General features: G+C 42.7%; 3 protein-coding genes across 4 annotated transcripts in view; 2 read left to right on the top strand and 1 right to left on the bottom strand.

Moving 5' to 3' along the window:
* The first annotated feature begins 741 nt into the window (after positions 1-741).
* LOC107264644 (UNC93-like protein MFSD11) lies at positions 742-5,983 on the top strand. Its single transcript, XM_015733127.2, has 2 exons — positions 742-1,490; positions 3,958-5,983. The coding sequence occupies exons 1-2, from the start codon at positions 1,398-1,400 to the stop codon at positions 5,248-5,250; spliced, it is 1,386 nt and encodes a 461-aa protein (XP_015588613.1). The 5' UTR covers positions 742-1,397; the 3' UTR covers positions 5,251-5,983.
* Positions 5,984-6,285: 302 nt separating this feature from the next.
* Positions 6,286-10,255, top strand: LOC107264642 (ankyrin repeat domain-containing protein 27). Of its 2 annotated transcripts, none has more exons than XM_015733125.2 (3): positions 6,286-6,878; positions 6,968-7,626; positions 7,708-10,255. In XM_015733125.2, exons 2-3 carry the CDS (start codon positions 7,154-7,156, stop codon positions 9,929-9,931), a joined length of 2,697 nt encoding a protein of 898 aa, XP_015588611.1. In that variant the 5' UTR covers positions 6,286-6,878; positions 6,968-7,153; the 3' UTR covers positions 9,932-10,255. The 2 variants fall into 2 exon arrangements, with proteins under 2 accessions (XP_015588611.1, XP_015588610.1); XM_015733124.2 differs by having other exon boundaries at positions 6,287-6,878; positions 6,951-7,626.
* The window catches only part of LOC107264641 (serine/threonine-protein kinase/endoribonuclease IRE1), a 7,849-nt gene continuing 3,425 nt past the window's right edge, over positions 10,138-14,561 (bottom strand). The window contains exons 7-13 of the mRNA XM_015733123.2: positions 12,654-12,985; positions 12,335-12,489; positions 11,949-12,235; positions 11,571-11,867; positions 11,319-11,491; positions 11,068-11,259; positions 10,138-10,995 (exon numbers count right to left, since the gene is read on the bottom strand). Of these exons, the coding sequence (XP_015588609.1) occupies positions 10,615-10,995; positions 11,068-11,259; positions 11,319-11,491; positions 11,571-11,867; positions 11,949-12,235; positions 12,335-12,489; positions 12,654-12,985 (1,817 nt within the window). The 3' untranslated portion in view covers positions 10,138-10,614. The remainder of the gene's footprint in view (positions 10,996-11,067; positions 11,260-11,318; positions 11,492-11,570; positions 11,868-11,948; positions 12,236-12,334; positions 12,490-12,653; positions 12,986-14,561) is intronic.

The raw sequence follows: 14,561 nt of genomic DNA, 5'->3' as shown, positions 1-14,561 counted from the left end.
AAATCATAGAGCGCATTCTAATAGCGTTCTCGATTTGTCGAAATATCTTGCACCAGGTGTAAGATCTAAATTTGTTGGGTGCAAGCCAGTGCAAGCACTGCATCGCACGAGTGTCATGAGGTCTACTCGATAGGTAAGTCCAATAGCAGTTCAGTGCAATTCAATGCATACAGAAAATTTGAATCGAACATAAGAAAGTTCATACGAGCCTAACGATCCAGCCAATCGAACAAACACGGCATTACAACATACACAAGATACCTGCAGATACTATTAATCAAGTCAACCTATACGTGATTTTTAATAGGTTTATCGACAACGAGCAATCTAAATTTCTCCAATATCTCGAGGACAGTTTTACCATTGTCTGAATATAAACAGACCTAATCATGTCCCTCTAAGTATTTCTGTACTGCGTGGACTCTGATATGTAGAATATATATCTGTATATAGGATTTCAATGGGTAAAGTCCATTTGTAGGTAACCAACACCCAAGCTCGTGCAACGTCATATACAATAAGATACCGAGTTTATTTACCTCCTGAGTCAACGGTTTTACAGATGTGATCAATGGGATCGAATGAAGGAAAAGAGTTCCTTCCTTCCTTCCTTTCCTTATGGCTGACTCCTCCAATGAGGAGATGTGCCAGCAGGAAGGAAAAGAGTTGTAATATAGGCATCATTAATTGTCTTTCCGAAAAAAAAGGCAGAGATCAGGAACCCTTTTATCGAAATTACTGAAATTACTAAACATTGCCGCAAATGACATTGGTGGTTGGGCGCTCGCAGCGCCTCCCGTTACTCGATGATAACCCACCAACGTCAGAACCGGGAACTACAATGAATGTTGCATGCGACAGTGTCAAGTGATATCAAGAATAAGGTAGCAGAACCTATCAAGTTAGGCTGCAGTGACTTGCTATTTATCCAAATAAATCTGCTAAGAAAATAATATTGTTCAATTTAAAGCTGTTCAATCTACGTTCCGTGTACTGGCCTTCAACGTTGAACAGTGGTGCATCAATTAAGGTGCATGTGTCCGACGACTATGAATCTGACAGTTCTGGTCAGTTTATTTCAGTCGATTTCTCTCGAATCGACCGTATCGATGTTGATTAGAGAATGACACGAGGCGGTGCTAACTTCAAGTGTAGAAGCAAAGTATTTTTGTCGTATGGTGGGCAATCCCAAGCGACCCGCTCCAGCCTGCGCTGGACTGCTGTCAGTATTCTGACGCCTCGACAGATTTTCACTTTTACTTATGCCACGAGCACAGTCTGTACAAAAAATCCGACCACCTGCAATCAGTAGAACGTGAATACTTCCACGCTATATCCTCAGCTCAATTCTCACGCTGCCTTCCATACTGTAACCCTGAAACGTTTCCATCGCAATAATGATTTTCGAAAAGAGATTCCTCAACGTGATGGTCCTCAGCTGGGGCTTTATGTTGGTGTTTACAGCCTTTCAAACTATGGGTAATATCGAGGTGAGTACAGCAAGCAGCTTCAACTTTTACCCCTTGCATTACGTCCAAAGTTTCATGGATCCTTTTATCCCTGTTGAAACAGAACGTAGCAGGATACCGATGAAAACGATTCATGTATGTACATACAGTCAATGCCTGCTCATGGCGCGTTCGACAGCGTCTTCGTGAAGATCCATACTGTTTATTAACAAACGCACTTGTCATTCGAATGCGCGTCTTCTCCTAGTGCAGCTCCGTTCCCTTTTTCGCTTCTCAGGATGCTTAAAAACCTTGTAAATTTTAGCGGCACCATTATATGGACGAAGTACACACTTTCCTTCCGTATCGCAGTTACACGGAATGTGACAGAATTGAAAAAGAACTCTGTGTCTAATACTATAACTCCGTTGTACAGTTTCAGACAAGTCGACAAGAAACAATCGAATGTTCTGCTGCGTTTTTAGCGGTGTTTTATGTGGCACATCTCTGAAATACAGAGAATCCGATAAACGACTGGAGAATTGTAGAATTGTGAATCATCTCGTCAAGGTTTTGCGGAGATGATATCGATACACATGTTGAGGTATGATGCGAGGCATTTCCTAATGCTTAAAAAGGTCGATGCATTCTGTTTGTTAATAACTTTCTCATCGATGCATCTAATCGTGCGACTCGATAACTCATAAGATGAACACGTGAATCGTACAATGGGAAAGTGCCGTACGATAATGTGCCTGTTTATGCCCGTTTCCTTTTCAGAATGAACTGGTCGTCTACCCTGTGCATCACTCGCGTATGAATGAACTTCCCCTTCGGATGCCCTGATCGATCAATTAACGTGATTCGAGTTTTCCGTGAATGCAAGAGATCAAGGCCATTTCTGTATATACTCAACTTGGAGAATGTACCTCGCGGTGAAATGGAAAGTGCGTTAGGATCCGGTTGACGCGTCTCTTTTTGCCAAATAAGTTTTGTATCATAGCAGCAGGCTAACTCGAAAGGTTCTACTCAGATCCTGCGCGAATCCGATAATTCTTGCGCGAATAACCGGTTTCGCGACGAGAGACTGCAGTTTTACGAACTTATCACTGTGACATTCACTGCATAAGAGAATTAATGATATTTCACCTAGTTTCATATGTGCGTGCGCGCACCATCCTGTCTTCCTCCTTTGTTTCTTTACGTGACCTATAACCCCTAACGGGAAGACGTCTTTCCGTACAGTGACCTTAGTACTATGAGCGCATGTATTGAATGGCCTATGCGTACTGCCATTTAAGTAAATATCATCGACCTGGATATAGATTACGAGTTATAATAGCTACGATGACGTCCGTACTACACTGCCACCAATAATTCATTTTTTTTAGCTGACACTTGTTAATATTTAATGTTCTTCAAGGCCGAAAGTCCCCGTCGGCTAATCTCTTCGAATACATCCAAGTGTCTCATATGCATATTTGACGAACACTGCTATCGTAAGACCTAGCCGGGTCCTGCTTCGCACATCTGTTCTAATGGCTGTCCGATACTTTCTCGCTATAGGAGTGACACAGGCATATCGGCTTCAGGATACGTATGTACATACATACATGAAGAATGCGGCTACCGACTTTCGAATTTCGCTATTAATCCTATTCTATTCTGCGGCTTATTGTTAGACGTGCGTCCTATATCCACTTTTGCCTGTATTCGACGACACTGGTATCAGTCTTGATCTAGGCCATCGTAAAAGACCTATCGCGTTATCACGAGGGGAGCGTTTTTCATAGGTTTGGAAAACAACAATGCCTGCGATAAGGCGCTCCTCAGACAGAAAGTGGATAAGCGAGAAAGGAGAAACGTGACGGCGATCTGTAACAGCCTATAGACTAATCGCGTGGATGGACTCATTCTCAGAATCTTGCGACACCTTAATATTTTCAGACAACAGAAAGAAAGATACAATTGACTGCAAAATTAATTTTTGAAAAATTATATTAAGGTTAAATGGTAATTGAGTCCGGATTATGCACGTGTCAAACATTTTGTTTGCGCTGTAAATTGTAAAACACATTTTTCCAATTGTTAAAATATTTTTATTGGTGGTATAGTTAGTTATAATAAAAATGAAATAAAGTTTTGTTTAAATTTTCGACACGTTTGTGAATAACCTAACCTAACAAAATATGATATATTTGAGTATATTAATTTACCAATATCATCCTCCACTTAATCATAGAAATTTACTCACCGTAGATCGAATTTAATTTACTAGAATAAATTAACTTTTAAATTATACTGTTCAATTTGTTGTTCATTAAAACATCAACTGTTGCGTTAATTTAATATACTGCAGTCAATTAATTTTTATATTCTGTTTTCGAATATTCACCCATCATAGTGTACATTTATTTCATTAATTTTATTCCTTTTCAAATAGAAATTTGTATCAGTGTGGCATTAATTTATCTTTCCTTATTCCTTTGTTTCACGCTCGCGTCCGCAGAAAACGGTTCTGGAAAGTATATCCCAGGACGATCCGTCCTTTTCCGGGGATGGATATACCAGCTTGGCCATCATCTACGCAGTCTTCGCCACCTGCAATTGGTTAGCACCATCTTACATCTCAATGACTGGTCCAAGAACAGCAATCTTGACCGGTTGCTGCTGCTACATCTTCTTCATAGGGTCCTTCCTCTGGCCGCATACAGTTCTGCTCTACGTGGCTTCGGCTGTCCTTGGCATTGGTGCAGCTCTGATATGGACTGGACATGGACAGTACCTCACGGAAAACAGCGACAGCGAGACAATGTCCAGGAACGCTGGAATATTTTGGGCCATCTTCCAGTCCTCCCTGTTCATTGGAAATCTTTTCGTTTACTTCATGTTTACCGGGCCGACTATAAAGGCATCCACCAGGAACCTTGTTTTCTGGGTTTTAACGGTACTCTCAACAATAGGAACTGCTCTTCTAGCTACCCTTAGAAAAGCGCCACGTAAATTAGCCCTTGGAGAAGCCGAAGGAGTTTCCAGTGCAGATAAGGAACTTCAGATACCTGAGCCAATGCGCGAGAGGCCCTTGAGCGCTGCCTGGCACGCTCTGCGGGATGCTTTTAAGCTCTTCTTCACGAGGCGTATGCTTCTCTTTGCTCTCACATTTCTGTACACAGGCGTAGTACTGACTTTCGCCTCGGGAGTCTATTCCCCGAGCATTGGATTCACAAAAGCCATTGGGAAGAATTCGAAAAGCCTAGTGGGTCTCTCAGGCATTTGCATTGGTATCGGTGAGGTCGTTGGTGGTGCTCTTTTCGGAATTTTGGCCTCGAAAACTGGCAAATACGGCCGCTATCCGATCGTCCTAATTGGTTTCATTGTCCATACTTTCGCCTTTGTCACAATTTATCTTAATTTACCGAATGACGCCCCATTTCAGGATACCGATAACGTTGGCTACATCAATCCGCCCTCTGCCGCCCTCGCAATGGTCGGCTCCACAGCCTTAGGGTTTGGCGATGCCTGTTTCAATACTCAGGTTTACTCTCTCCTTGGTATACTTTACTCTACAGATAGCGCCCCGGCTTTCGCTCTCTTCAAATTTTGTCAATCCGTTGCTGCTGCGCTCAGTTTCTTATACAGCAGCCACCTTGGATTGCACACCCAATTGTGCATCCTTATGATAGCGATGTTCATGGGCACAGTGGCCTTCTGCCTAGTCGAATATCGATATAGGAAATCGTCAAATACGGATTCTCCGGAGGTCGACCCCGCACTCGTGGACGTCAATAGCGGTGAGGAGTAATTTTTAACAGAACTTGGTTGGTCTCTCCACATGTCCATTCCCTAATGAAAATTGTATTGAGCCAGATTTTCGGTATTCGCCAATGTCTATTGTGACATTTTATAATACCCTTCATTATACCCTAAAAACTATAGTGAATATAAGAAACTAATCTGGAGCTGCGCGCTGTCATCTACTCCACATTCCACCCCCTCTGCACCCTTCATGGAGACTAATTGCTCATGGAATGCCTATGGAAGCCACTTCGGTATCGCGTCGTTCAGGCTCTCAAGTCTATATCTTCAAAGGGTCACCATATTGTCCATTGGACCATTGCTCTTCCATTATACAGATTACTTTCTACGCAATAGGACCGCTTGTCGATGAGTCATATTTGTGTGTATATATATATATATATATAAATGGCCGTTGACAGTGTATTGACAGTGTTAACCCAAGTAGCAATTTTTTCGATGTTACATATGTCAGCCAAAAAGGCTTTATAAAGATATTAGACGTATTAGTCGGCTTAGATTACAGATAACTTTCTAGCGGACATATGTAACCCATTTGGATGACTTTTTCATAACATCGAAAAAATAGTTACCTGGAAATTCTCTGGCATTCATGACGCTGAGACAAGCTAATTGAACGGCCATTTGTACAGATTTTAAGTATTATCTAAAATTATTCGCCGAGAGAAAACAATATTAATGTTAATGCTGAATAAATTTATACATGGTTTTTACTGTTATGTTATGGGACTGTCGTTTTTCCGTCGAATCCCGCATGCACTTTGGGTTGTTTTATAGGGATTACCATTGTTATAAATTTCACTTAGATATATCGGCCAATCAGTATTCACATTTACACCACTTTGTCGTCGATTTTTCATTTTCAGACGCCGATCGTCCCAACCAATTCCAGTCCATGACGATAGCCTTGAAATACCTTGATATGATTTCTATTATCTTTGACTTTTATCCACATAGGGTACATTCTATAGTATCTTTTCTTAGGACTTCTATCACGTATTGCGTAAGTTGATACATCGTATTACCAGAGATGAGTAGGGTATTACTCTTTCCTACATTTATCTAGATCGATAGAATTGGATAGAATCGAATAGATCTATCGCCAGCTATTACCTATGCAATTAATATTCTCTTCTCTCTTTCCTCCATTCATTAGAGATCACTAGTATTGATTGTAATTCGCGCCTTTTGAAACATATGCGCTGCTAGTGGTATTTTACGGGATCACCAACCAACTCCTGACAGTGAGGCCACCTCAGGAATGCTCTTGATTACATTTTTTTTTTACACAATACGAAAAGCGAAAAGCTATCATGCAATCGTTTGCTTGGTGCTTCCTTTTTATCGAAATTTCATTACTATTAGTTTTACGGGCTAAAACAGAAAAACGGTCTGCTAATGGAATAAATTATCGTGGAACGACATCTAGCAGAATATATTGATATCTCTAAGTGTAAAAATTAACATTAAATAGTGCGAATCGTATATTTCACCTCTTACAGCCGTCTTGCATATTTCGATCGTGAAAGCTGTAGCACAATGTATTTTCCGTCCGTGCGCCGAAATTTATGCTCCGTTATTATATTACAAATGTGGTAAACGCGTAATACACTAGTAAGTATTTTTGAGGCGCATGACAGACGTGAGATACAGATATACGACTTTTCTTTTCGTTGCATTTTCAAGGTTAAATATATGTTCAGGAGGCTCAAACGGAGTATAAATGGCAGACAACGTATATAACGAAATAAATTCGCCCAAAATAAGTCGTGGGAAGTTGATAGTTTCTATAAAAGATGAAAAATACGTTTCCTCGCTTGTGACGTCATAATTCAACATGGTCCGTCTAGGTCCGGAGGAGCCTTAACACGTTACACTATGGTAACGATATGTGTTTGCTGGATAATGTGACATCAGTTCTTACCTGCCTCTTCGGATCGGCCGGTTTCTTTCTGAGGGGGCGAGTTCATTCATACTACGTGAGAAAAATTGCCAATTCATGGCTCGAACGAACTATGGAAGCAAACTACGACGAAGACCTCTCCGAGAATACTTTCCTGCAGGAGCTACAACAGGAGCATGCCTTGATTTTTCAAAGAGCCATTAACGAGGGATGGATCGTTTGCGTGCCCCGTCGTGGTAGTATCCCTAAAGGTGCTCTGGTGAAGGATGATATTTTGAGTCATGTGTTGATACCTGGTAAAGAACAACCTGTATCATACTTTCATTCGCTTTCTGGGAGAGAAGTCAAACTATCTAATAGAGTACTGACAATGGAGTACGATGTTGGTACAAACTGTTCATCCCATTTACTCTTTGAGGAAACATTTTATACAGAGGATCTACGTAAGTATCGTGTATGGTGAGTGATCGGAAGTAACTACCATTAATATCCTTCAAAGAGATATCCTCTTATTTAGGTATAATTTATTTGAATTCTCAGGTGTATCGAACATCCCTTGCAACAAAATTTTGTCGATTCCAAAGAATCAATCTCATTGGTAACAAATCTGAGGGATTGTGTAGATTTGCTATGGACTGAAGTGATGGACAAGAATATTTTGAGAGAATTGGATTCCGGAATCGATAATTTTCAAAAGCTCTACATACATTTGGAGAGTGAGACTCTCGATAGCCAAAGGGATCTAGTGAGGGCTTTATATACTAAGAGCCTTCGAACAGTATTCAAAGACATGAGGATTAGAGAACGAACAACAAGCAGCCATCATTTTCTTCAGATCTTAAAGATTGCAGTTGAGACATATATTCTGCATGGTTTGCATAAAATTCTACCACGATCGGTATCATCGTGTACAGCATCTGAAGATGCTGCTCTCAATAAGACAATAAAAAATCTGTGTGAATTGCAACCAAGAGATCTTGGAATTCGTGCGGATCTTTATGATGGTGTTCTTGCTGGAAAGTTAGAACTCTCTCGTTTGGACGGGCACTTTACAGTCCTGGGGAAATTGGGTTGTCTAAAGAGAGCTGTAGGTTTTGCTTCGCGGGGCAAATCATCCGTTTCGTCTGATGACCTTTTACCGGTCCTCGTGTTCCTGGTGATCAGAGCCGGCTTACCAAATTGGATCAGCCAACTTGCGTTTATGAAGCAGTTCCGCTTCTCGGCAAACTCTAACTATGAAACCGACGAGGCTGGATTCCTTGTGACATCTCTGGAAGCCGCTGTAGAGCACGTGAAATCGGGCGTTCTCATAGGATCAGGTGATCTTGAATCGGATGCTACGAGTCTCGACCAAAGCTCAATGCACACCTTTCTAGAAAGCAAAAAGGAGAGCGGCACATCTTTGAGTTATTTATTCAAATGTGCACGCAATGGCGATTCCGTTAAAGTCGATAAAATATTATCAAAAAAAAAGTGCAATGCGGAAAACGAGAAAAATCTTTGTCATCCCTTGTGCCTTTGCGAGACTTGCGACTTGCCAACTGTCAATTCGAGGGATGATCGCGGTTTGACTGTTCTTCACGTGGCGTCCCTTTACAATCGTATTAACGTTCTCGAGACGCTTCTTTTGCACGAGGCCAACGTTAATGAAGCGGACGCGGATGGTCTAACGTCGTTGCATTGCGCAGCTGCACGCGGTCATCAAAATACGTTGCTGCTGCTGCTGCATGCAAATGCCGATCCACTGATTGTTGACATGCGGGGAAATACACCACTTCATCTGGCCGCAGACAACGGACACAAAGGCTGCGTGAAAGCCTTGCTGTATTTTGCAGAACAGGCACGACTCTTCCTGGACCCGAGTCCTGTTAACTATAACGGTGATACACCGCTCCATCACGCGTCGAAATGGGGTTACAGTGGCATCGTGGAGATTCTACTGGAGCATAACGCAGATCCTAGGGCAAGCAATAGAAGAGGACAAACTCCACTAGCAGTGGCACACAGTGCAGTCATATCTCGACTTCTCGAAGCCGGGATATCATCTTATCCGCATTCTCACACACGATGCAAGCCCATACCGGACATGTCGTTCCTGCCACCATCTCCGCGACCAAGAAGTCTTGCGTCCTCCGAAAGTATTTCCGAGGCAAGTACTTCCACAAGAAAAATACGTAAGGTTGACAGACTCCTAACGGCAGTCAGGGAGAATGACGTTCGCCTGGCGTGCTACTATCTTGGCCTAGAGTGTTCATACAAGAAACCTTCGGAACGGGTTAAGAATCTCTGCCATCCTCTGTGCAATTGTGAGCTGTGCGCATCCAGCGACGATAATTACGAGGAGAATCAGCAGTGTTCCCCAGTGGGAATCAATTCGTGCGACGGAGACGGTATGACTGCGCTCCATGTAGCAAGTGCATCAAGTTCCATTGAGGTCGTACAGTTGCTTCTGGATGCCGGTGCCGATCTAGGGAGTAGAACGCGATCGGAAGGAAGTACGGCTTTGCATTTGGCTTGCATTAATGATAGATTACACGTAGTTAAGCTACTATTAAAAAGCGGCAGCTGCGATGTAAATGTACGAAACAGTTCTGGTGACACGCCATTACATTTGGCTGTGAAAATGGATAATCATAGAATGGTCGAGACACTCGTTAGGCATGGCGCTGACGCAAGAATTCGAAATGCCAGAGGGGTGACGCCTCTAGAGGAAGCAGAGCACCGTAGGTCAGTGGATGTCGTGAAAATACTTAAGGAAAGGTAAAGTACTGTTTGCACTTTCCTTCAGAAAGGAGTTACGACCATTTCAAAAGTTACTTATAAAAACTTCATATGTACAGAATGCAATTTGGAAATCCGATAGACTGATTCATTGAGTAGTTTCAAATTTAAGAAGTACACTTTAAGCATACGCGATATGCGCTACGGAATTGTACTAAGAAAACAATTATTTTGTAATCAAGCTTGAAATATTTTTTCCATTTGTTGTTTTTTTAATATTATTAATAACCGAAAACTATAATTAAGGTACATGAATTATGTAAAATATTAAAATATATTATACACTACTTATTATTTACACCATTAACGCGATCTGTAATATCGAATTACATCTTTGTGATATTTTCCCTTCGTTTCTGTAATTCAGTGACCGCTGACATCGTCCACAAAACAGACTATACTCAGCAAACCCTTGTGATAAAAAAATACACTGTGTGTAGCTGATTGTGCTACCATAATCGCCAATTGAAACGTCTATTATTGTGTCTTCGCATTTGTTAAAAACTCTCATCTCTGACAACAATGTGCTCTGACGACTCTATGTGCTCAACGACTTCGCGAAAACCGTTTGCCGTTACTCTACTAGATTTTTAATTTTAGGTAGCTATTTTTCCAACGCTGTTCTTTATACGCGCCCCATGAAGCCATTATGGGGCCACCTTCCCTTCAACTCGTTGGCGGTAGAGTCCAAACATAGGGTTCCTCGGCTTTATGTCTCTCTTGTTTCTTTCGCTGTCCACGAAATCGCGACCTGTTCGGACTCCAATCGACGGCGTCGCGAATTCTCCAGGACGGTACAGACTGCGAGTCTGTTCTTTGAATGAGACTGCTCACGATCTCCTCGGCTTCATAATCGTACTCTGGTACGAATTCATACTCGGAATGATAATAGTGCTTTAGGGTAGGTTCGTTACGGAATCCTTGCATGGCACACCAGACGTGACAGAGTAACCGTGGAAACCGGGACAACCAATACTCGGTAAACCTTTCAGGGATCTCGCCTAGGCTCTCTTGAGCTGCTGGAGTCAATTCCCTGTAGTGATGTTTCTAAAAGATACAAGGAATCAGGTACAGTTATATGCATTTAGACTACCTGACGCTCTCTTTCAGCGAAGTTACCTTATTTCGGAGTGCCCTTAGGAGATCACGAACACTCTCACCACGATAACTTCTATAACGACGGAGATCCGTAGCCACCTCGTGATCTATGTGCGATCTCCAGTCGTTCTGTACGACCCTTCTACTTCTTTTCTCCAAAGATAGTAATGCAGGACTGCTAGGATCGTCCTTCTCGACCCTGTCGCTGATGTCCTGTCGGGTGAAAATAGGCGTTACCATTGAACTCACCGTTTAAATTGTCTGCGACGTACCTGAAAAAATCCCAGGACCTGTGCAGCGTTCCAAAATATTGGATACTTATGAACAGCAGTTGCTGGTGGACGATCTCCTGGATTTTCGGCGATCATCGCCTTGACAAGAACCAAAGCCAATTCCCGATCACTCTCAGAGATACCTTGGAGTTCCGACAAGTAACTTTCGCCACCTGAATAAATATAAATAAAGCCTTTTAGAGGCTCCTTTATTTTCTCCGAATAATCAGCGAGCCATCGCATGAAACGTACACAAGATGTTTGCCTGTCTCCTAAGAGTATCGCCAAATGGATGTTTTCCACCGGATAGCACGTAATAAAAGACACAGCCAAGTGAGAAAATATCAACGGCACAAGTGGTTCTCTCGCCGTTTAACATTTCAGGTGCGATCCAGCCATCCGTTCCAGTTACACCCGATCGCCTTGAGAAGGACATTCGACCCAGTTGCAGTTTCTTGCAGAGGCCAAAGTCTGATATCATAGCCCGCACCTCGCCACGAGGTCCTGGCATCGATAAGAGAACGTTGTGTGGTTTAATATCTCTGTGAACTGACGAAGACGCGATATAAGTTAAAATTTCGTGCAACCGGAATAAACGCGATATCGTAGGAGTCTGCAGCGACAGCTCACCTATATCTAGAAAGTGTAGATGAGCAAGACCGGAGGTAGCCTGTTGGAGAATATTTTTCGCCGAAATCTTATTCTTATCGTATCTACCAGCGACGTAATCTTGGAGCGTCGCTTCGGCCAATTCCAAGGCTATGTACCGGAACATTCTGTCCTGTTCCGTGCAGAAGTAACGGACCACATTTGGATGCGCGTCCGATTCTCTGAGCAGAGCCACTTCACGATCTGCAAAAGTGAAGCAGTCTGGCAGGAGACGCTTCACGGCCACGGATCTTCCGTCGAATTCACCCCTATGTAAATGGAGTCAGGTCATTCTTCGAATTGCAGATTTGTCTTCAATACGTTCCAATGCGCCAAGGGGACTCATTGAATAATACTTTATTACGTACTTGTAGACAAAGGTACCTTCGCAACCTTTTCCAAGAACTTCTCCAGTGCTAAATGTGATTTTTCCGACTCTGACCATACCCTCGCCGACATCCTCGACGATGGCCACGTTGCCGATTTTCCCGTTGCTACTCGTCCGACTGCTCTCACGCGAACCCTGATCGAATTGCTCGATTAAGACATAGTGAAATCGAGTTCGCGAATGAATATTTAATATTACACATTAATGAGCATGTAACCAAAGAAAGGGAGAAAGAGAAACGAACGGCGGGACAGAGAGACGGAGAGAGAGACAGAGATATCTTTGTCTCGCAACCTTACCTGTGAGAGTTGTTGAAATTCCTTGAATTGCGCATTTAGATACCAGAACATTGCTACCACACAGCCTACTAATATAATCAGAGCGAGCTTCAGTCCTTTGTTCTCTTGCTGATTGAGCCACCTTTTGCAGCCGCTGTAAGTCGCAGCAACTAATCGTCGCCATCCTTTCTGCTCGTCACTTGAATTTGAGTCCTTATCTGTTTGGACGGCCACTGACATTTTTTTCGTCGTGTTCAACGATGGCGGTTCGGTCAGAATTATTGGATCGGAACGACCTGTTATTTGCAGTGGTTGATTCTGTGGCTGATACTCGGCTGGCACTTGGTAGTGACCTATTGTAAAAAGCATATTGTATTCTTTTTAAATAAATGAGCGAGTATGTACCATACTCAATAGAATCGCCTACTGAAATGTGGAGTATATATCGTTGATTACAATTATTGGATAATGGCAGATAAAGTTCGGTATTATCTGCGACAAGTGGAGAAAATATATTCTATTTTTATGCTGTATGCTTCTCCGTTTTTTGACAAAGTTAATATTGCCAAACTAAGGCTGCCGTTCAGCAAGATCTATATATGTACTGTAACCAACACATCCGAGGATATTCGCATCACGGTAGTAATAAGATCTCGCTAATCTGAAGAACCTTAAAAACTTGGGCAAGCGGGCAAACCGTCCCACTTGGCCGTCATTTATAATGGTACTTCTACTCTTGTAATCGAGCAAACCGTCTCTTCTGCCAGATAGAATCAATCTCTGCATTTCAGTTGGGCCGTCACTTTGATAAGTTTGATCATTGTGCCGTTTCCGCTATACGTGCCAACCTAACTTCATTCAAAGACCTGCACAACGGGCTGCTCTGCGAATGGGACTTTTCTCACCTCGCCGAGATAGCATCGTTGTTTTAGAAAGGACCACGTCTACCTGCGATCACGAGTTCTCTAGTGGAAGAGTGCTCAGCAGTACGACGCATATATTTTAACGGGTCAACTCTGTAACCAAATTCCGCCCGTCGGAGACTGCTTTCAGACACGATTCGATATTTTATTTATACAATCACAACAAGAGTCAAGAAAAGATCACACGAATAATAGAAGAACCTATTATTCTCGTTGCCGACAGAGTTATCGTATAGATAAACCGCGTTTAATCATCATATTGCTACAATTGATTTTCCGATCACTAATCTTCTGTATATACTATTTATAATAACTGCTACTTTCCGCTTACGCTTATATCTATTCTTCCCTTACTAACATCCAGCATTCTCTAGGCTGGACCTGTACTAACCATTTCTGTATTCCGTTGTAGGACAATATACTATTCTTTTGCAATTTGTAAAACAAAGTGTCACTTTTATTTCTTTTGTTCCGCCTGATATCGTTCTCAAATTACTAACAGTCGATTCTGACTCGAACCCGCCTTTCTGGCACGATCCGGAGAACCGCATCGTGCGAATAAGGTACAGTACACTGTAACGTAATTCTTTTCCTTAACTCGACACCGATAGCGAAACATCCGAGAACGAACTATCTTCGAGAACCGACCTACGTTACCTTCGGCCGTCCACCCTTCGTTCGTGCATCCGCAAGCCAGGCGGCCGCCAGCCAATTCTTTTTTCACCGGGAACTGACGAGTCGTTACACCCGTCGTTCGTGCATCCGCAAGCCAGGCGGGCGCCAGCCAATTCTTTTTTCACCGGGAACTGACGAGCCGGTATAAACTGGGAGTTAGGGTGGAACAGGCCCAACTCCACCAAGAACGAGAACTCTGACGGAACCTATCAGACGAGGCGATAGCTTAACGGATCCTGTCGATCTTTGGGGTCGCGTAAAATTAGCAAACGCAACTGGAAGCACGAACGGGAGCGGACGGTTACGGAAATGCACGGCCGCTCAGGCTGCT

Source organism: Cephus cinctus, unplaced genomic scaffold (assembly GCF_000341935.2).
Source record: "Cephus cinctus unplaced genomic scaffold, Ccin1 Ccin1_scaffold0189, whole genome shotgun sequence".
Lineage (NCBI taxonomy): Eukaryota > Metazoa > Arthropoda > Insecta > Hymenoptera > Cephidae > Cephus > Cephus cinctus.
The sequence above is the reverse complement of the archived record's forward strand: the minus strand, read 5'-3'. Positions and strand labels throughout refer to the sequence as shown.